Consider the following 21,236-nt stretch of genomic DNA (forward strand, 5'->3'; position numbering starts at 1 on the left):
GAATACATGAGTCTGTGATATAGCTGAAAATACCCCAAAATATTTTGATTTTAATATAAAAGAGCATGAAGAGGAAAACTGTTTAATGGATTTTGAAACAGTGCATATCTCAAAGGTAAGAGACCTACTCCTGTGGAGTTGTGCTTTTCATTCCCATGGGATTTTATTAGTTCTTGTCAGGGCCATATCCTACTCTCTTTTCTAGTAAAATGTACCAGAAAAGATATGCTTCACCACAAACATGAAAGAAACAGTTTTATGGGGGATATGAGGGATACATATCACCTTTTCCTGTCCTCCAAACAGGCAAGATGGAACTTCAGTTGTATTTTTTTACCCTATTTTCAGAGGTTGAATTAATACACAAAAAGGACACACACCTTAAAAAGGGCTAAGGATGGAGTGTGATAGTGTGATTTCAGACGTAAATTAATACCCAGCGGCCAGAATTCTGTTGAAATAATTTGCCACCCTTCACCCAGAGGTGAAATGTGGGACTGAGTTGCTGGGGCTAAATAATATACAGGACAAAAGTGCGACTTGTGCCCAAACACAGCAGCCTTTATTGTCAGTATCAGGGGTTACTTGGGACTACCAGTTGCCCATCTCAGAAATCCAGCTTGTCATTTATTGGCAAAGAAGGTAGGATTGAGGGAATGACAAGCCTGCTACTCACCAGCTACTCACATGAGTGGGGGAAAATGTGACCTTTGAAGGTGAGCTGCATCAGTGCCTGGGGGGAGAGCCTCGCTGTGAACACAAGCGAGAGCACAGAGACGTGCTGCTGTTTATACATAATATATGAGGGCACGGCTGTATGGACGGGAATGGATACCTCCCTATGCACACAGGGCTGTGGGCACGGCACGTTCTTAACCAGTTTTAGCCACGGCCGTGTCTATTATGGTGTGATGCTGCCCAGGCCTGTGGCTGCAAGGGCGAGCGGGCGGGACCGCTCACGACTTTGCCTTTGTCTCACGGGCAGCCGTGAGGAAGGCGCTGCGCTCCCCCACCCCCGCGGCTTCCCCCGGCCCGGCTGCCCCTTTAAGAGGCCCCAGCGCCGTGTCAGTGCCTGCGCCGGGTCCTTCCCTCCCCTCCCCTTCCGCAGCGCCGCCGGAGCCGGGCCGCGATGGGCCGCCGCGGGCAGCGGGGGCCGCGGGGCGCTCGGGCAGCGCCGGGGAGCGGCGGAGCTCGGCCGGGACGCGCCGCCGCATCGCCGCCCCGCGCGGGGACCGTGTGCGCCCCGAGCGCAGCACAATAGCCGGGAGGAGGAGACAGGGAAAGGGGCAGGGGGAGAGGAGGAGAGAGAAAGAGAAAGCACAACACGGGGGCTGGCGAGGCAGCGCGGAGCGGAGGGCTCCGGAGCGTGGCCGCGCTGAGGACCGTGCCCAGGACGGCGGCGACAGGAGGTGGGTGGGGGGCGATATTTACCTTCCCTCCCCCGCCCCGAGCCCGCTCCTTTGTCCACGCGCTTTGAAGTGCTGGGAGATCGCCGGGGTGGGAGCATTGTTGTTCGCCAGCAAACGATCAGTCATGCCGGGGACAGAGTAGCGAGTGTACGCGGGGCTGCGGCCGGCAGAAGCAGAAGCGGACGGGGAGGAGAGAGGATTGCGAGAGAGGATTGCTGCCTGCCTCCCAGTGCCCTGCATGGACCGCGAAAGAGACGCGCTGAGTTGACCCTGCCCGAGCTGTTTCTGTTTCTACATGTGAGATCCGGTTGGTTTTTTCTTTCCACCTATTTCTCTCCAGCCTCCTTCTCGTGTTCTTCACTTACTCCCGTATGCAAAATGGTGGACCCTGTGGGGTTTGTAGAGGCTTGGAAAGCACAATTTGCAGACTCTGAGCCTCCTAAAATGGAGCTGAAATCTGTGGGAGACATTGAACAGGAACTGGAGATGTGCAAAGCATCTATCCGGAGACTGGAGATGGAGGTTAACAAGGAGAGGTTCCGCATGATTTACCTGCAGACTCTTCTGGCAAAGGAGAAAAAAAGCTATGATAGACAGAGATGGGGTTTTAAACGTGTTTCTCAGTTGCCTGAAGGGGGTGCAGAGCAGCAGATCCAGGACCTGCATCATCACCAATCTGCTGACCAAGATGAATATGAAAAAAGCAAGTCACATCATGGGGAGGAAAAGTTTAAACCCAGGATACCCTCTATGCGGAAGCTGTCTACCCAGAGTGATGGGTCAGACCTGTCACCTTTGGACAGCCCCCACCATGGAGAAGGAGAGCAGGACAGGTGTAAGTACTACGGCGAGGAGAAACTGAAGAGAGTTGTGGAAGACATGGAGAATCGCTGTGATACAGATGGCTCTCCTTCAAAACACAGATCAGCTTCCACCCGCAGACTGGTGGGATCTGCTGAGAAGGAGGGGTCATTTGAACCTAAGGAGAGAGGGAACAGCACCAGTGTGGCAGCCCTAAGGTCCAATTTTGAGAGAATGAAAAAGGTTAATTCGCATTCTTCTGGAGATAACAAGGATATTGTTGAAAAACCCTTTTATGTGAACATGGAGTATCATCATGAGAAGGGTCTAGTAAAGGTCAACGATAAAGATGTTTCTGATAAAATAAGCTCCCTTGGTAGCCAAGCCATGCAAATGGAACGCAAAAAGTCTTTGCACTCCCTCCCTTCTAACATGGTACCCAGCTTCAGCGAGTTCCAGAGGCCTGCCTACAGGGGAAGGTCCTCAGAGAGCAGCTTTGGCTATGATGGAGAATATGAGGATGCTGAACTGAACCCCAAGTTTCTTAAAGATAACCTGATTAATGCCAATGGCAGCAACCGCTCACCTTGGCAGCCCATGGACTTTCAGCCGTATCAGAGTATCTACGTTGGTGGAATGATGGGGGAAGGAGAAGGAAAAGGACCTATTCTGCGAAATCAGGGCCAACCTGACCAGGAAAAACATCTCACGTGGCCCAGGAGATCTTACTCCCCCAGGAGTTTTGAAGATATTGGAGGAGGATATACTCCTGATTGTAGCTCTAATGAGAACCTTACCTCCAGTGAGGAAGACTTCTCCTCAGGACAGTCCAGCCATGTCTCCCCCAGCCCCACCACTTACCGCATGTATCGGGATAAAAGCCGTTCCCCCTCCCAGAACTCTCAGCAGTCCTTTGACAGCAGCAGCCCACCAACCCCCCAGTCTCAGAAACGGCACCGGCAGCAGCAGGTCATCGTGTCTGAGGCCACTATTGTGGGTGTACGAAAAACAGGACAGATCTGGCCAAGTGATGGGGATTTGCCCTCTGGGAGATGTCACCAGGACAGCTGTTTCCACGGGGATACAGGTGTGTACCAGTCTTTTAAATGTATTGAGCAGGGAATGGCATCGTGGAAATGAGTGGGAGACCCTGGGTGAATCACTGTGAGGGGACAATTATTTCATGTGAGAATTCTGTGTTTAATTTGTAGTTTTGCTGTTTTAGGAAGATCCTACAGAAGTGTATGTCAGCCTGCATTTTAGGAATTCAATCTGGATTCCCAGAAGGGTTGATTCAGGCTTCTCTTCAGAGGATCAATGGAGTCCTATATTAATAATTTCTTAAAGTTTCAGTCTGAACACTGAGGTAAAAAGGCCAGAACTTCACCAGGTATTCACCATCTGTGGTGAATTCACCACCAGTTTATTCCCTCCCTCGTATTTGTGCACTATGGAGTGGTGCACCTCTACCTCAGAGGTGGTAGTGTGCCAACAAGCCACAAACCTGAGGGTTTTGCCAGAGCTTTACCGATAATGATGCTGCTCCCACAGTCTTGTTTTTTCCTGTCTGTATTAATTGCAGTGCTAGTTTCTCGTTCTGTCTCGTGTCAGCCTTCAATTAGAGCTGATTGGAGGTGATAATTGTGCAGCTCTGTTCTTGGAGCTTTCTGCTATCTGTGAGTGAAGGAAGAACTTGGAATATCAGGAAACCCTGAGGGAAAAAATGTTAACTAAATTTCAGCAGAATAAAACTTTTCATTTGGGGAAGAATGGGCAGTGTTTGAATCCGTTCTTATGTAAGTCATTCAGGCATGGAGGTGTGTCTGTGGAATCACAGTGAGTTTATAGGTAGAAGAGGCATATAAGGAATTACATTAATTCAGATGGATTTTTTTGAATGCATGTGGATGTCTGAACCTATTTAGCAAGGCACGTCATGTAAACAGTATCTTTGCTAACACCAGTAGTCTCCTAAATGTAAATGAAAATCAAATCCAGGAATGAAGAAAATAGGAATGTTTGTTTTGATGGATTTCTTTAATTACAAATCTGTGAGTTCTCTCATGGGTTTTCTTTGTCTCTTTGAATCTCTCATTTTAATAAGGGATTAACATGTTATTTGTCAATGGGACCAAATTCCTGTAGTATTGGGTGAATTCAGAGGCCTGTCAGAGGTGTCATTTTCTCAGGTTGTGAGAGTTTGCTCTATTCTCAGAAGAGTAATTTTGCTCAAAGGAGATGCCCTGGTTTTACTTTCCCTGTTGATTGTTTTTGTCAGCAGTATTTTTGGGGGCAGCAATGGAGGGACAACTCTTCTGTGCCCTGGTGCCATCCTCTTACCCATTGTCTTATTGGAAAGCTGGACAGTTGTAGTGGATGTTCAATGTACATGGAAGCTCTGCACCTCCTTACAGTGACTTCTCCCTTATCAGATTGGATGTACATCCCTGTTTTCTCTCTGGGACTGCTGCATTCTTCCTGGGTTTTAGGGGAGAGGCTGAGTCTTGTGCTCATTTGAACTGAGCTCAGCCATCTGTCTCTGCTCTTGTTTACTGATGCTCTTTAGATGACTGGGAAGCCTCCTGGCAATTTCAGTTTTTGCAGAGGGAAACAAAGGGGTAAAAATAACAAAGGTTGATAAAGCTTGAGGATAAATTCAGCTTTCAAAAAGGCAGTGGATAATTTTTATTTTAAACAATTTAGCTGGGATGCAGTGAAAAAAAAAAGGCAGCTGGAAAGTCAGAACACTTATAATTCCTAGATGTGCTGGAAAGCTTTGTGTCGTGTTCCTAAGGATGACCACACATTTCAGGCAAGGACAGAATGTAACTGATCCACCTTCTGCTTTCCTCAGCTCAGAGGGTGACATGGCAAGCTTAGCAGGAACTTTCACCAGATGGCTAATCAGTACCGTCTTGCACATTAGCTGGTGGCAACTTTTTACTTCACCAAAAAGGCTTATGCCTTCAGGAGGACTGTGTTTCTGATTAATTCCTACTGAGCATTTCAGAGGAATTTTCTTTCTTTCCCAATTGGGATGATTTTTGATCTGAAACCAGTTGGCAGAACCTCCTTTTCATAAAACAAACAAAAGGCCTGAGAGAGCACTGTGTGATTATCTGGCTGGCTCCCATTCCCAGCTACCCTGCTCTGATGCGGGCTGTTCTCCATGACCATGTGATACCAAAGCCATTCACAGATCCAGACAGATTTTCCAGCACCTGTGGCTCAGTCACTGGTTCTGCCAGGCTTCCCTAAAGTTTTGCTTGAACAGAGTGCAAGTTTGAATCACAGTAGGTTCTGGCCAGCCTTAATGTTAATTAGCATCAAGTGGGGTTTATTCAATTTCCCTGTGTATTCAGATTGTTGTGTGTTTTCTGGCTTTCCCTTTGATCACTCTTCCCATAGTAAAACTGAGTGTGCTGTGGACAGGTGCAATGTGAAATTTCCATCTGGATCTGTCCCAGTGCACCTTGAGCTTGGCCAGCAGACATGTGCTGTTCTGTCCAAGTTATTTCATGAGTTCACAGTTAAGTGATGTTTTCCTGATTTTGAATTACAAAAGAAGGACATAACTCTCAAGTGGATGGGGTCTGAGCCAAAATTTGAATCTGGGTTTTTGGAGGTAGATTATCAAAAACCTTAAAGCAAATCAAGGTGTAGTAGGCTTTCAGTTTTTTTCCAAGAAGCAGTGTGAGAGCTTCAGGGTTGAGATTTGGTAATTGCTGTACTTTCTACTAAATGTACTTAATGGAGCCTGGGCAAAGATATTGATATTAGGATTAATTATGTATCACTAATTTCCTGTAGTGGGAATAGAAAAAAATCACATTTTAACTTTGCATTAAGCTTGAATATCTTTACTATGATTATGAAGAAAGAACAAGATTTTTAAAATTCTGCCTTCTGTTAAATATTGCAGAAAATGTTGTGAGAAAAGCCACTCATTGTACATTTCTGCTTATGGTCAAGGGGAAAGTTGCACAGTTCTGGTATGGAATGATGAGATCTTGCAGTGGCCTCAGCTGGGACAGTTTTTAACTAACAGCAGTTTGTTAATGAAGATCACACTGGAGCTGTTGCATGGCATTGGAGCTTGCTGCATAAAATCAGTGCTCTTACTCTGTGTGAAATGATTTTATCTGTCTTCATAATAACATGGAAACTATCTGGAGTCCACATAAATAACATTTACCTGCACAGCTGCTTCCCTCAAGGTGCCCCAGAAGTAACTTCTGTTCAGGTGACAAGTGGTGCTCTGAGAGAGTTGTGCCAGGCTCTTTCTTTAGACAGCCACCAACCACCACAGTGCTCAATATGAGGTCAGTCTGGGGATATGTGTCATTTAATTCCATTGGAGTGAAGTTTTAACTTATTTTAGCCTTCACTAGATGTGGGAGTTCTGAATGTCCCTTTCTGGAGAGCATTCTCTGTCTTTTTATGAGTTTAATGTACAGAGAGGAGAGAGCAGTAAAATTTATGCATGTGAACTGCAGACCTCACAATTCCTGTTATGTCAGCAGAAGGCCATTTTAAAACTCCTGCCTACCTAGAGCTGTAGGTTCTTCAGTTTTTGTGTACCTTAAATGCCCAAGCAGATAAGCAAGTATCTGTTTTTCCTGCTTTTAAGGCAAACTTTATTTATTTGTAAAGCCCCAAGAAAGCATGTAGTGTGTCATATTGGAAGGTCCTTATTCTGTACCAGTTTCTGCAAGGTTTGCTTCTTGAGATATTTGCATCTTCTGAGATCTTAGACAAATTTCTTAACTCTGCACTTCTTCCACCCAGTGTTGTATTCTGTGAATTTAGCTTTGAGATGTCGTTTGAAAAGTTCTTTGCGGGATTTTGCAGACTCCTGAGGCAACAATGCCAGTCCTGTTGCTGTTGTTCAGAAGCAAAACTTCCCTTTGAGCAGCTGAGACAGACTTCAGTCCACTGTGTAGAGATTCTTCCTTCTGAGGAGCTGAAATGTAGGAACTTTTATAATATGCAGACTGCTTGTTAATTTTAATGCCTGCTTGCCACAGGTCCTGCTTTCCATCTGTGATTTACATTGGATCAATAATGTGGTTTAAATTTTCCTGACACTTGTTTGGTTCATTTTGTTATTACTTCTTAAACATGTTTTAATTCTTCCCTGTGATGATCAGTGATTTCCTAGGAGCACTGATGCCAAGATGCTGTTTCAGTGCAACCCCCCACCCTGCCTTGCTTTTCAGTGATTTAGTGGCTTTTGAGATTTTGGAGACTATCAGGATGCTTGCATTACCACTCCCCTCTTCTTAGTCTGGGGGAGTGAAGAGCTCCCTCTCTTTCTCTTCCAGATTTCTCTTTTCCTCCAGCAGAGTTTAATGGAACCTCTGGAGCTGCTTTATGTCCCCAGTGATTATAGTGGACTCTGAAGTGCTTGTTTTGTTCCTTCTTCCACAGAGAGTTACTAATGTTTACCTCAGGCCTGACAGAAATAATAGAATGTAGGTAGATTTTATTTTTTTCTTTTCTTAGGTTCACCCTAGATCAGGTACTTCTGCAGTCACAAAGCACCTGCCTTTGAAATGGGAGTGTGAACCAATCCACACAGAAGTTGTCTGGTACAGGGGAGCCCTGGAGACTGCTGGTGTCTCCTCATCTGACTGTGTGAAGCTCATTTTCATGCTCCATGACAGGGAGATCAAAGTGGGACTGCCTTTCCTTGGAGTAAGCAGACAGAGAGCTGGGAATTCTGCAAGCAGTGTGTCAGAGAGCTGCTTGTCCTCCCTGCACCCTTACCAAGAGTTTAAAGGGGTCTCTGGCTGTGGCAATGAGCTCACTTTGTGCAGCTGCCACTGCTGCAGGTTGGCTTGGGCCTGTTGGAGGCAGCCAGTGGCCTTTGGCTGGGCAGGTAAAACGTATTCCCAGTGCAAACTTCAAGTTTGGGAGTGGTGTAGGAGCTCAGCTAGCAGCCAGCAGCCCCAGAGGCACAGGATATCCATATCCATCCATAGTGTGACGGGCACAGACTGGAATGCTGTGCTGGGTACAAAACAGTCAGACCCAGGTGATTCCAGCTCGGTGATTTTGCAGAGCCAGGGGCTCCAGCCCTGAAGCTTTGCAGTGACTTTTGAAGCGATTTAGCTCTGTTTGTAGGTGATGGACTTTAAAGCAGTGAATTATATTGGTGAATGAAGTGCTTTGCTGTCCTGTGTCTCCTCATCTCTAGCAAAGCAGTTAATGGCTGTGGTTTTAACCTTGAAGATTTTTATTGTTTAGTGTAAATATACATGACCCCATGTACAGACTTCCAGGGTGCAAAACTGGGACATTATACTCTTAATTCTTATAGTTGTGCTAGCTCAAGCTAATGCTGAGAAAAAGAAAGCTAAGAGTTTGCTAATTTGTGGAACTAGTTGCTCTACCATTTTTCCCAAGTGCTTCCATTTGTCTAATATCTCTGGTTTTTATTTGGATAAAATGCTAAGTACTGTGTTCAGTCACTCCTTCATCTACAGCTTGCTTTTCACTGCCACCAGAAAGTTTAACTGAGACTTGAGCAAAAGTAATATAATGAGTTGACTGGAATTGCAAGGAGGCATCCTGAGTAACAGATTTGGGATGAAAGAAAAATAAGGTTTAATTAGAAAATTTGCTAAACCTTCAAGCGTGGGTTAAGAAATGTTTATTTTTGACTACTGGGCGACACACTAGAGCTATATACTGACTCTTGAAAGAAGTGTTATGGGTGGGAGGTGTGATTTGTAATCCAAATTTGGCTTTGCAGGCTACCTGAAAGAAGGGCCAACAAAGGAGGTCTAAGCCTGTGAAGGTTTGGGCCCCAGTAATAGGCTGGAAACAGTTCTTTTTCCAGTTATAGCATGTTTAGCAGTTTGCTTTCTAATGCTCTCCCTTGCTCCCCAACCTTTAAGGGGTAAACAGTTATCATGCAGAGGCAAGGGGGACCTGTATTTCAGCTTCAAGGAATTTTGGAGGTCAGTCCATAAAGGTTAATGAGGTGAGACTTGGCAAGCTGTTTGAGAATTGCTCCGTTTCAATTACCATTGGGAAGCATATTGCTGCTCATGAAAATCAGGGTGTTGATTGGAGGCACGGCTTATCTGGAGCTTGCTTTTCCCCAGAGAAACCAAGACCAGCCGTTTGAGTTTTTTTTTTTTTCTGTCTCCCCTTTGATTTGTTCTTCTCAGTCAGATAACCATGGAAAGAATAATAAGGGCCTGATCCTGTTCTTGCCCTGGTGAAATATCATTGGCTTTAGTAACCTTTTGCTGGCACATGTAGAAAAGAAGTGGTGTTCCTGTCCAGGTTGAATGGCAGATGGATGGAGGGGTAGGCTGTGAGTGACTGGAGAAATGCTGGCATGGATTAGCTTGGGTGAGCTGCATGTGAATGAAGTACTTCCAAACCCAATTTCAGTGTCTTGGGTTACAAAGCAGGTTTTGGCCAGCTCACTGATGACAAAGTGGATTGCTTTCCTGATCATATCTTTAAATTACAAGTGATGTGAAAGCAACCATAAGCTGTAAGTAAATCCTTGAATATTGGTCTGTCTTAATGCTGAGACAATTTTACAAATCCATAACTTCTCTAAATTTGTTTCAAATTGTACTGTATGTGTTTTAAACAGTAAAAGTGTCTGGTATAGGACAACGTGATGCATTTCTGTCACAAAATCTGGCTGCACTTTGCAAATCTGTCTGTTACTAAAACAGCAAAGCATGTCTCCCTCTCCCTGTCCTCTTCCTAAGTGCTAAAGTGGTATCTCTGAGACCCTTTCTTAACCAGGTTATGGCTCAAGTAGTAATCAGATTATTGCAAATGTAATTGGAGTCTCTGCTTTAGAGAAAGCTCTTCCCAAATGTGGCAGCTGGAGTCAAGTTAGTTGCTCATGGTTACATGGATCCTTGAGGAGTATGTGTGTGAGAATCTAGAGGACTGCCCTGTAGGAAGAGAGAATTTCTGAAGGTCAGTGTGTTGATTTTTACTACTTGAATTGTGCCTGCTGGCCTTTTGCATAGTTGTTACCTTCTGTTATTTTGTTATTTGCAACCATTTCACCAGTCTGTGTTACTACTGGGTGGGGTGAGTTTTTAAAAAAATATTATTTATTTTATCTTGTGGAGGATAAAGATTCTTTTCCAGAGGAGTAGATTCACCACAGCCTTCTTTCTTTTAAAAATAATATATTTTTTAAAACTCTCACAACCACCATCCTGTTCAGGAGCTTCTGCACAAATTCTGAAGTATCCAAAATCCCCAAATTACTTGCAGATTGGTCTGTGACAACAGCACAGTAGCAGCTATGGGAGGCTGCTGTGGATCACACATTATTACCTGAAATCCAAGCAGGCAGTCCTTGCAGGAGGAGTTACTTAACAGTGAGTAACTTGTGTGCTTGGACTCCAGCTCTCTCCTTGAGGTGTGGAGAAGTGCACCGTGCAGCCTTGGCTCACTGTGTGTGTTTACTTCTTAAGAACTTCAGAATATTCTAGACTCCACACTGAAATGCAGCTACTTCTCTGGTGGGGTATTTACCAGCTATTCTGTTATCAGCAATTACGTACTCTCTTGGCTGCAGAGCTAAGGAAGGAGTGCCCATTTTGAACCCACAAAATGGGTGAGGCTGGAACAGGCTGTTATTAGAACAGTTTTAAGAAACCCAACACACAAAAAGCTTCCAAAAACCAGCAGATCCCTCAATTGCCAACAGTCACATCTGTGTGTTCTTTTGAAATGGGCCAGCAGCTTCCTAGAGTAATCTGTTCTGAAGGAAAAGACCTTGTTCCCTGGAGCATGGGGCTCCAAATGTATTTGAGTTGCTCAAAAGTGGCTGTAATGTGTGTGTTGTCAGCAGGGAGGTGTCAGGTACAAACACAGCGCTGATTTGCTGCGGTGCAGTTACATCGCAGGGTATGGCTGCCCAGCAGGACAGCCCCTGGCTGGGCTCAGGGCTTCCCAGGAGAGTCACATTATGGTGCTTAGAGTGAAACACTTGTTTCTGTGACTGTTAGTCCAGCTGCCTCAGCTCATAATTCACTGCCTCATCTTCACTTCTGCTTCCTGCTGACCTAGAGCTGCTCCGGAAATTTTTTTATCGTGGCCCAAAGAGACATTGAGACGTGAAGTTTCAGAAAATAATAGGCTCAGAACAGTAGATCACTGTTGGAAGACTTGGATGTGTTTTCTTCTGTCACTTCTATAAACTGTCTCTTTTGTTTGAATCCTTTTAGGTAGAACAAGTATGGGAGTCCCTTCCCTGGGCAGGACATTTTTGCTTTACACTCTCCTGAGGTAGTCACTGGACTCCTCAGTCTAACAGGGGTGAAATCACTGACATCATTCTGAGAATACACAATAATGCTGTCTTTGAGGAAATGATGGTATTTGGATGAATAAATCTGTCTTTGCCAGCTGTATCACTAATTTACTTGAATGTCTAGATTAGCCAGCAGAGAATGTCCAGTTGCAAAATCCTACTGCAGTTCTCCTACCTAAACCTAATTGTGGTGGATACCAAAGCCGGTGCCTAACTGGAATTAAAAGTATAGGTGATGGGCATCCTACACTAAATCAGTGGCTGAAGTGAGGAGAGCACATCTTACAGTCCATTCCTTGTTTTACTTTTCTTGTTTTTCTTGATTAGAAAGCTGACAAGTGAAATCTGAATTGCAAGTAGAAAAAAGAATCTGACAAGCTGTCAGATGAAAATTCTCTCTTTAGCCTGGGGACATACTCCACTGCTCTAGTCCTAGTATTGATCATCTGTGGCTCCTGATAAGGGGTAAATGGATATCAGCAAGAGAATGCTTTAGTCAAATCCAGAGTATTGTCTCAAAGGCTTCCTGAGCTGGAACAAGTGTCTCTCAGCTCACATAAGCAGGATCCTCAGGGGTCCTCAAGAGCTGCTTCAGACTCTGATAGAAAGCTGATGCACTTAACGTGAGCAAAACACTGGGCTTAGCAGTCACCTGAATAATTGCTTGGGTGAATCTCTTGTTCAGCCTTTTCTCCACTGGCATCTTTCCTGAGGAACTTACTCAGGGGAATGAAGTACACTGAATAACTCATTTGAGTTCTGCTGTTGCCCTCTTTGCCTTGCAGCCTCTGACTGTAATGGGCCCAGATGCTGCTCTAACAGAACTCATGAGGAGCATGTGTCTGATCAGGTGAGGGGGCTGCTGTGTGACAAGGAGGATCGTGTTTAGTCCTTGAGTATATCCAGAAGAGCCAGCGAGAGCTCAGCTCAACAGGGAACCTGGAAACCATTCACTGTCTTACACTTATTCACAGTTCAGGTTTTTTTCTGGCAGAAGGGCCATTGGCAGGCCTGACTGATGATCCCCATGCTCTTTTTCAGATGATAGGGATCAAGTAAATTCCCTGGTTTTCCTTTGGTGTTTCAGGTGGTGTACTGAGCTACAGGCATGACTGCCTTCTTGAATTGATCTGTACTGCATGACAGGGATGAGAGACTGATGGCAATTTTGAGATGATTTCCATGGTCTGGTGCTCTTGCCATTCAGATGAGGGCTGGTTTCTGCTTCATGTGAAAGCAGAAGGTCTCATATCTTATGAATTTATATGAGGCCACAGTGAAGACAATTATTTTTCACTTTCCTGTGTTCTTAAGTGATGTTTTAACACACAGTGCAGAGAATGCAGACCTGTCACTGCCCCCATTTAGGCTTTGGAGAGGCACTTCCTCTGTTTGGCTTGCTGCATTTCTTGAACGTCCTCCTGAGCACAGCTGGGCAGTTCCACAAACCCATGAGCCTTTTCTTTGGTAGTTGTTGAGAAACCACACTGCTTTGTATAGAAATATTTACATAGGATTTATACATCCCTTTGACCCTTCCTAATCCAAATTGATTTTGCAGCTTCTGAATACACTGAGTGAAATATGCAGTCACAGTGCTGAAGTCAACTTGCTATTACCAGTTTCTGTGTATTGCTAAAAGGGTCAGTGTTCTCAATAGGAAAAAATACCAGGAAATAAGGTTTGCATTTGGAATAAGTAATGAGGAAGGAGCAAGAGAGCTTAACAAATTTTTGTTGTTTGGTTGTTTTTTTTTTTGCTTGGATTATTGTTTCTGTTTTAATAGTTGAATACACCAGTGGCTACTTTTGAGACCTCTAACAGTGTCTTAAGAATGACTTGATTGAGGTCTTGCTGATGCCAGGGGATTTCTAGTGACTGCTTTGCTGTGAGTGAAGCTCCACAGCACTAGCTGTTTGTTTCTGTGTAACTACTTGAACCAGGATTTCCCAAGATACTTCAGTTTTGAAGTTTGGACTTGAGCTCTGATTTCAAAAGAGCTGATAGGGTCTTCACAGGCTTGGATTATAAATGTTTTAAAACTGACATACATGCAGGTTATGCTGTTTCAGTAGCAATACTGATGTGTTTGAGAGCTGGCTCAGAGCTGTGCTGGGCAGGCAGTTCAAAACTATAATTTTGTTTTGAAGTTTCTTGTACCTCTTGGAGAACTGTGTTAGCTGGCCATATGTATCTGCCATGCCTCCTGGATAGGTGCTATGGAAACACTAATGTCATTTGGAAAGCATGTTTATTTAATAATTCTTTCAGCTGTCCTGCATCTGCCATCCTAAAGGGGAAAATGGCCTGACAAAGGGATAAAACGGTGTTTACATCAAAACATCAGATATGTTTTTTCCAGTTTGCCGAGTCCTCTGAGCTAGGACTCTCTCAAAAAGAGTTTTGGTTAGGTAGGGTTTTTTCAGTATTCATGGAGAGAAGAATTTTTGTGTCTCTGGAGTATCTGAGACAGCAGCAGAAGGTGCTTTCCTCTCTGCTGGGCCATTGTCCCCTGGCAGCTGGGGCTGTGTCACACTCTGGTGTGATGGAGCTGCTCCAGTGGGACTGACCTGTCCTGTGTGCTCAGCAAACGTGCCCTAGGCCTGTCCTTGACTACCCCAAATTCACTCAGCCTTGAGCACTGACCTATACATAATTTGTTGTGGTCTCTGCTCAAACTGAAACATGTACTAATGTGATCTAAGCTCTGCTTTGCTCTGTGCTGAGAGGTAAACTTGATAAAATTTCTACTGCAGATAAAGGGTTACACATCTTCCTCCTGTTAGTGTCCTCCATTCCAGAGCATGTTAGAAATCTCAGCATCTCCACTTAAAGCAAAGAAGGAGACCTGATTATCTGTTATGTAAATGTGTTCTGAATATATCTGTGCACAAGAAGAATCTGAAGAGGAAGAATTTTTAACTTGAATATTTTATTCTGTATATAGGTGTTTCAAACTGGTTTCAATATATGTGCAAATATGGGCTGATGCAAAGATACAAACAAATTTAGAGAATTCTGCCTAAACTCTATAAGGATCTTTCCCTTGTAATTAGACCAACATCTGGGTGAGGAAGCATTTTGATGCTAAAACTGGTTTTACCATTAATAGTTGCTTGCAGTGTAGGGCTGATGCACATTGAAACAGGTTTGTTTAATAGTCTTTAATAATTGGTTGCTTTGTGGTTGTGTTTTTTAGTTTGTAAGGAAACGAGTAATTTGCAAGTTTTTTTCCAAACACATGTAAAGAATGAAAAGGGAACTTAAAAAGAAAAACAGCCTTGGGTTTATAGCAAGCTTTTATCTTAATATAGTGATTTGCATAAATAAATTTCCAAGTGTGTTAATGAGGAAATATGCAGCTCAGTCTTTTGAGTTGTTGAAACTCAGGGTTTTAGCTGAATTTTGGTGAGCTCTAATATACTGGAATCAAATTCGGTGCATTTCTCCTGGATCACACTTTAGTTAGTAAATTGATTAACTTCCTCTATAGGTATGTGTTTAGAAAATGGTTTATATCCATATTTAATTTTTAAAGGAAAATACTGTAAAAAAAAACCAAAACAACAAAACACAATGAAAACACCTGATTTCTCTTGCTGGAGGGCTTGCCCTTTCACTGATTGCTGCAATTCATATGTTTGCTTCCACTATTTCTTTTTTTCTACTTAATTCTGTGTTCATATTAACTCATTCAGTTTCCTCTGTAAGTAAATAAATCTGGATTTTTTGCCTGTGGCTGTGGTTGCCGCTTGTGTGTTAATATCTGGGTTTTCTACTTCCTTTTTTTGGTTTATTTGCTTAAAATTTGAAGTACAAGATGCCTCATCTTGCAACATGCATCTGTGTATGTCTTCCAGTATTTTGGTATTATGCCCCTTGAGGCTAAATCTCGATTTAAATTGTCTCTGGTGCTAAAGCCTCATGCTGTGACCTGCTGCCCTGTCAGTCGTGCCAGCAACTGCTCATTTCTAGGTTCACGCTGAGAACTGGATCAGGGAATTTATCTGTGGCATTTTTGGGGGTTTTGTTGGTTTTTTTCTGAGCCAATATCAATCAAACAAAAATCACAAGACTCACACCCAACCAAAGCAGAAAACCCCTCTAACCGTGGATCCTAATCTATCCTCCTAGAAAGGTTGCTGGTAGAGCAGAACTGATTGGGGCAGAGAGGGAAATGCCATGAAAGACAATTTACACCTAAACCCCCAGTCCAGGACTGTTAATTTAAATAACAATGGAATGTTAATGCTGAGAAGTCTTGTTTAACTTCAGCAATTTCACTTACGACTATCCAGCTGCTTTGGGGTTTCACAGAGAGCTTTGGGGTGTCCTTTGAGCCGAGTACCTCTTCCCCAAGCAGATGCTTTGTTTCTGCTGCTGGGGGAGTGTGAATGAGTAAAAGCTGCCTGAGAGCTTGTGGGTATTTGAAATTGTTTTGTAAAAATAAACCTAAGTGGAATGCTAGCACTGAAAATGGGAGTATTTACAGTAAGTGTTTGCTAGACAAACCTGGTGACATCCTGGTCTCTATGAGTGACTCCCCTTCCAGCTGCCTATGTAAGTACTTTGTGGTTTCAATTATTACATCAGCAAATACATTGATTGCTTATGACCAGGAGAAAACTGAAAAAAAGATACAATTATTCTTTTTTACTGAGACTTTAAAAATGACCAGCTTCTGCCAAAAGGTTGTTTAGGTCTTAAATCATCTGCAAGGAGGACAGGATGGATGCCAGGTCAGCAGAGCTTTTAGAGTGAGTGGACATCCTTCAGTAACTCGTGTTTGCTTTTTTGGAGCGTGTGTGTGAGTGTTCATGGGCTAAGATTTTATATCTTTTTTTATGATGTAATTACTGTAATGAGGCGTCTGTAGTATTAGATCTTATAATTGTGTGAATATTTTCCCTTGATGAGAGTTTTAGAGGTCATTCCTAGGCCTTTTTACATTTGTTTGCTTTGAAATATAAAATGCCATGTCATGGCCTAATAGTGCAACTAAGATTTTTGTCAGATAGTGTGATTTGCTTAAAAAATTCAGTCTTGAACAAGGAGAGGGCAGGAGTCCCCATCAGGAGAAAATACACATAGCTTCCAGCATTGAAACATCTTTCCAGTTTCTCTGTTCAGTTTTATTTTGAATGCTTACGTGACTCCAAGATAAGACTTCTATTTTTACCTGGGACTGCTGGCTCTGCAGAGATTTGTGAACTCTTCTGATTTAACTCCGCTGAATTCCTGCCCGTGCACCAACCAGGTGCTACATTTCTGGCTTCCAGCTTCTTTTGCTTTTTCTGTTCTTGTTCAGTCCACAAACATGGAAAAAAAAATGCCCCACCCTGCTGACTCACTGAGCCCAGAGTAGTCCCTATATTCCCGAAATAGGATTACTATCTGAGGCACTTTGAGCAACTCTGCAGAGCTGGGTCTGGTTCTCTTCTGTCGAACCTTTGAAAAAAGCTGATTTCTTGTTCTTGGCTGTGTGCTCTGCCTCAGCCCCAAGGTGATTTCCTTAGCTCGTATTCATTTAAAGGGCTTTTGCAACAAATGCAACTGTTGTAGAAATCAACTCGTATGTAGAATAATCCTTTTAACAGGTTTATTCTGATTCTCTGTTGGGTACTTAAGTGGATTTGACTGCATCGTTTAATATGTCCTTGAAGATGGCTCCAAATGAAACCTGTCAGAGTGTGTCCTATCTCTGTGTGCATACCAAGTGTGCCTGGGAGATGTCAGCCAGTGCTGTAGGCAGTGGGGAGGAGTTGCTATTTGTAGGGGAAAGCTGGGAGTAGCAAACCATTCCTGCTATTTAACACTGTGCTGTCTACAACTCGATCTCTCAGACAGTGCTGAGAACATCTCGTTGCTCTGCCAGGACTCAGCACCCTGTTACAAAGGCAAACTCATGTTTTTTTGCCCATTCTTCTCTTCTTGCACAGCCTGCAGGTGTCCAGTGGCTCACCCCAGGGGCAGCTGTACTACTGAATGTATCCCTTTAGCTTGGTTTGCTTTGGGATCAAAGGATTGTGTGAAGGCAAATATCAATTATTAATTCTCCCTTTTAAAAATACACAAAGTGACACACTTTTTCTCTTCAACTGAAATAAACAGTGATCTACTTTCTGTCGGCAGTGCTGTGCAGCCCTGTTGAAATGCCCAAGTTTTGAGTTCTTGCAGACGAGTGCATCCTGGAGAGGACCGTATTTGGCAGTGAAATAGTCAGTAAAATGCCTGGAAAAGAACATTACAACCTTGAGCACAGCCCTTTGGAATGTAGCAGGTTCCTGATAAGGCAAAAATTGGGTGGGTGAATGTTTTTCAGAGAAGCAGGCCTGGAGAAAGGAAGAGTGTTAAGGATATTGGGAGTCCTGTGCCTGGAAAGTCCTGGGTTTTGTTTTAAGTATATTGAAATGTAGTTTTAATAGTATGAAAACCTGTGTAAAACTTGTGATTAGGGTCGGTTACTTACTTTTAAAAGGATAATCTGTCATTTTATGTTACAATGTGCTGTGTTGGGGGTTGGCTTAAAAAATGCACGTAAAGATCCTGTACCCGAGGGAATATACCTATACCTATACCTGGGAATAGGGAGGAGAAAACTCTGGCTAAGATTTTCTGCACAAAAGAGGAAGGATACACACTGTTAAAACTGGGGCTTTCTTTCCATACATTCTCTTGCACTGCTGTAATGATATGGGCTTGTTTGTTCTTGGAATCTGCAGGTGTTTCAGCAGTATGGGTGCATTCCCTGTCCATTCAGGGAAACTGAGGGGTTTTTTGTCCAAGATCATCTACAGATGATAGATCTGGCATCTTGACGCTGAACTTCTACATCTATCTAGAACTTACTACATCTATCTCATCCATGATATGAGGTGCTAACACTGTTGCTAAATTACCTTTATCCCCTCTCATCTCTGCCTTTGGTGGTCAGATCAGAACGGTTTCACCTTTCTTTTCACTGCTTCTGCTAGAGCACTGCTGTGGATAGGGCCTAAAGGGCCCTAGTTAGCTCGAAAGTCATCTCTTTTGTTGGCTTACACTGCAGTATTTGGATGATAAAGAACCATACTGGTGACCACATCTTTTTTTTTTATGTAACCAACCAAACAGCTATTTTTTAAATTACTAATGCATGTAAATGAACTCAAGCTATAAAGCAGTTTGTGTTTCCTCCTTACTGGGAAGATCTTTTGTCCTTGTTTTTTTCTCCCAGCATTTCTGTGGCTTTTGGCATGGTAAAATCCATGAATCTGACTTTTGTTCACTTACTGCAGTGCAAGAGACACTTCTTTTGACCATATCTGGTGTTAATTGAATGGTAATATGCAATAGAGAAATTTTGTGGCAGGAGAATATTTCAGGGAAGTCCAGTCTATTCTCCCACTGAGTTTGCTTAAGAAAATCAACCAAGCCTTTAGCTGGCAACAATAAAAGAAACAGGAATTGAAAAAATTCCATTTTTCCTGTGCTACAGGATTGACTGCTAGACTAACCGGCTTTTCTCATTTGCACTTCTCCAAAGGCAGATCTGTGTGTTGGGGGTTTTTAGGGTTGATGTTTGGTTTGGGGTTTTGTTTGTTTGCTTTGGATTTGTTTGTTTGTTTGTTTGTTTTTGTTATAATTGCTTAGAAAGGTGCATTTACAGTAAAGGTAATTTGTGTTTCAGAATTATTTACTAACCAGTAAGTTCCTGCCAGAACAGTACTCCCCTAAATTTTAAAGCCTTCCAGGTAGGTCTCATTAACATTCTCTTGCCAGATCTGTGAGAGAAGCTGGCGTACTCAGCCAAGAATGCAACTGTCTTGTGATCTGTGGTATCTTACCAAGCCTAGAAACTTTCAGTATCTTCCTTGCAGCAGCTTTGCCCAGCCTTTTCACTGTGTGATTGCCTATTTATACGCTTTGCATATGTTATTTTTTCCAAAACTCCTTTATTGTGTGCTCTGCTTGTTCTACCTCTTAAGGAGAACTTTAAAATCTGCAGTTGCTGATGCTCTAAATCAGCAGCTCCCTAAACCAGTTCCTGCGGTGAGTCTGTTTACAGGAGTATCAAGAAATTAGGTGGCACTGTTCAAAGGAAAAAGAAATCCCCAGCCCTCAGGGAATGTATGGATTGAGAGGAGCAGTACCTACACAGCTCCCTTGGCTCTCCTGAGAACAGCCCTGCTGAGCTAAGCCCTCCTGCATGTGCTCCACGTGTTTGTTCCCCAGCGTGGCCTTTCATCTGCACAGTGGCACACTGCTGGAGAGGACAACACCCTTTTTGAGCTGGTGTTGGGGGGATATCTGCCTTTCCTATTGCTATGAAAAGAACAACCTGGTTTATGCATTGGAAAACTGTTCTGGTGTTATTGTCCCTTCTGCCCAGCTCTGTGGTCTGAGCTGTCTGATATTGAGCTTTGCTATGATTTTAGTTGCTTTTTTCTTCACTGCTGAAATATTTCATTTTTGCAGTCCCATAAAGTGAAGATTACATCTGCCTGGGAGCAGAAATGAATCTTCTCCAGAACTGATTTCTCTCCTTGTTGACAGTTTTTGGTTGTGGTGTTTTTCTCCCATCTCAATGCCCTTTACTCTTCTGGTATCCCTCGTGTCTATGTGCCATGCATAATTCAGTTCATGTGTAATTAGTTTCCTCTTTGGTGTTGATTTGTCTATCCTGAGCCTAATTAAACCTTAATTGCTCTCTGATACCTGTGTAAGGATTCTTTCTGAGTATGATTTGCTGCTGCACAAACCCACACTCCCTCGTTAGACTAGCTTAGCCATACCCTGAGCTGGCTTAAGACCAACTTTTATTTCAGAGTCTTTCTGTGCCTGTCTCAACTCTATGTTTTTTATCTTTCATTTCCCTCCATCCCTTGGCCATCATCTGCTTCTACTGCAATGCACTGTCACCTTTGGGGCAGCCCCACAGTGTGACTGGGAGAGAGGAGGTTGGGAAGGTTGCAATTACAGCAGCAGCCTTGGGGAACCCTAGAATCATGTGAATAGGAGCATGTGAACTCTTGGAGGGGGCTAATGGACTTGGCAGAGATGCTTCTGACTCTGCTTCTGCTAAAACAGTTATTCTTTATCCTTCATAGAGAGCACGTGTGTTTGAGTATCAGGTGATGGATGGGAGTCAGGCTCTAGTAAAGAATGTATGAACAGAGAGCAAAGAGCTTTGAGATATCTGAAAAAGTGTTAAAACAGTAAAACTGCCCTTTATCTACTCAAACCCAGTGCTACCCTTAACCTTTGATAGCTTTGTATTTGTTGTCCTCAGGGGTCACCATACTAATACAAGTTGCAGAAGAGCTGTGCTGAAGAGCAGAGTTGTAGGAGCATGCTGCATCTGAGTTACAACCTGCATCAAGAGGGTCTGTGAGACTGCTGCCAGCACATTTGAAAGCAAAGGCTTAAGGAAAGGGCAGTAGTTCTGCGGATTGCATCCTTTTAAATTGTTGCCAGACCCTTTGGGGCTTTTTTGTTTTGTTTTTTCTCTGACTACCATCTCCCTGAAAATCACACATCCAGTCCTGAGGTGGTAGGGAGACAATGTCTGCAAATCAACAGCATAACAAGAAAGAGTAGCTGAGTTCTGTTGCTCTGCTTTTGTCTCTAAAAAATGCTGTGGCACCATTTCTAGCTCCAACATACAGGGAGGGGTTTTCCAGAACAAGTTGTTCATGATCCAAAATGGACCAGCCAGAGGGAGGGTAAGTAGCTGTCAC

General features: G+C 43.5%; 1 protein-coding gene across 2 annotated transcripts in view; it reads left to right on the top strand.

The window, feature by feature from the left end:
• The first annotated feature begins 1,128 nt into the window (after window positions 1–1,128).
• BCR (BCR activator of RhoGEF and GTPase) overlaps window positions 1,129–21,236 on the top strand; it is a 93,844-nt gene continuing 73,736 nt past the window's right edge. Inside the window, exons 1-2 of one of the 2 annotated variants that reach the window (XM_058851460.1) lie at window positions 1,129–1,409; window positions 1,750–3,297. In XM_058851460.1, the coding sequence (XP_058707443.1) occupies window positions 1,788–3,297 (1,510 nt within the window). In that variant the 5' untranslated portion in view covers window positions 1,129–1,409; window positions 1,750–1,787. Of the gene's footprint in view, window positions 3,298–21,236 lie in introns of both variants that reach the window. The other variant, XM_058851459.1, reaches the window with a different exon arrangement.

The sequence above is a fragment of the Poecile atricapillus genome, chromosome 16, assembly GCF_030490865.1.
Source record: "Poecile atricapillus isolate bPoeAtr1 chromosome 16, bPoeAtr1.hap1, whole genome shotgun sequence".
Lineage (NCBI taxonomy): Eukaryota > Metazoa > Chordata > Aves > Passeriformes > Paridae > Poecile > Poecile atricapillus.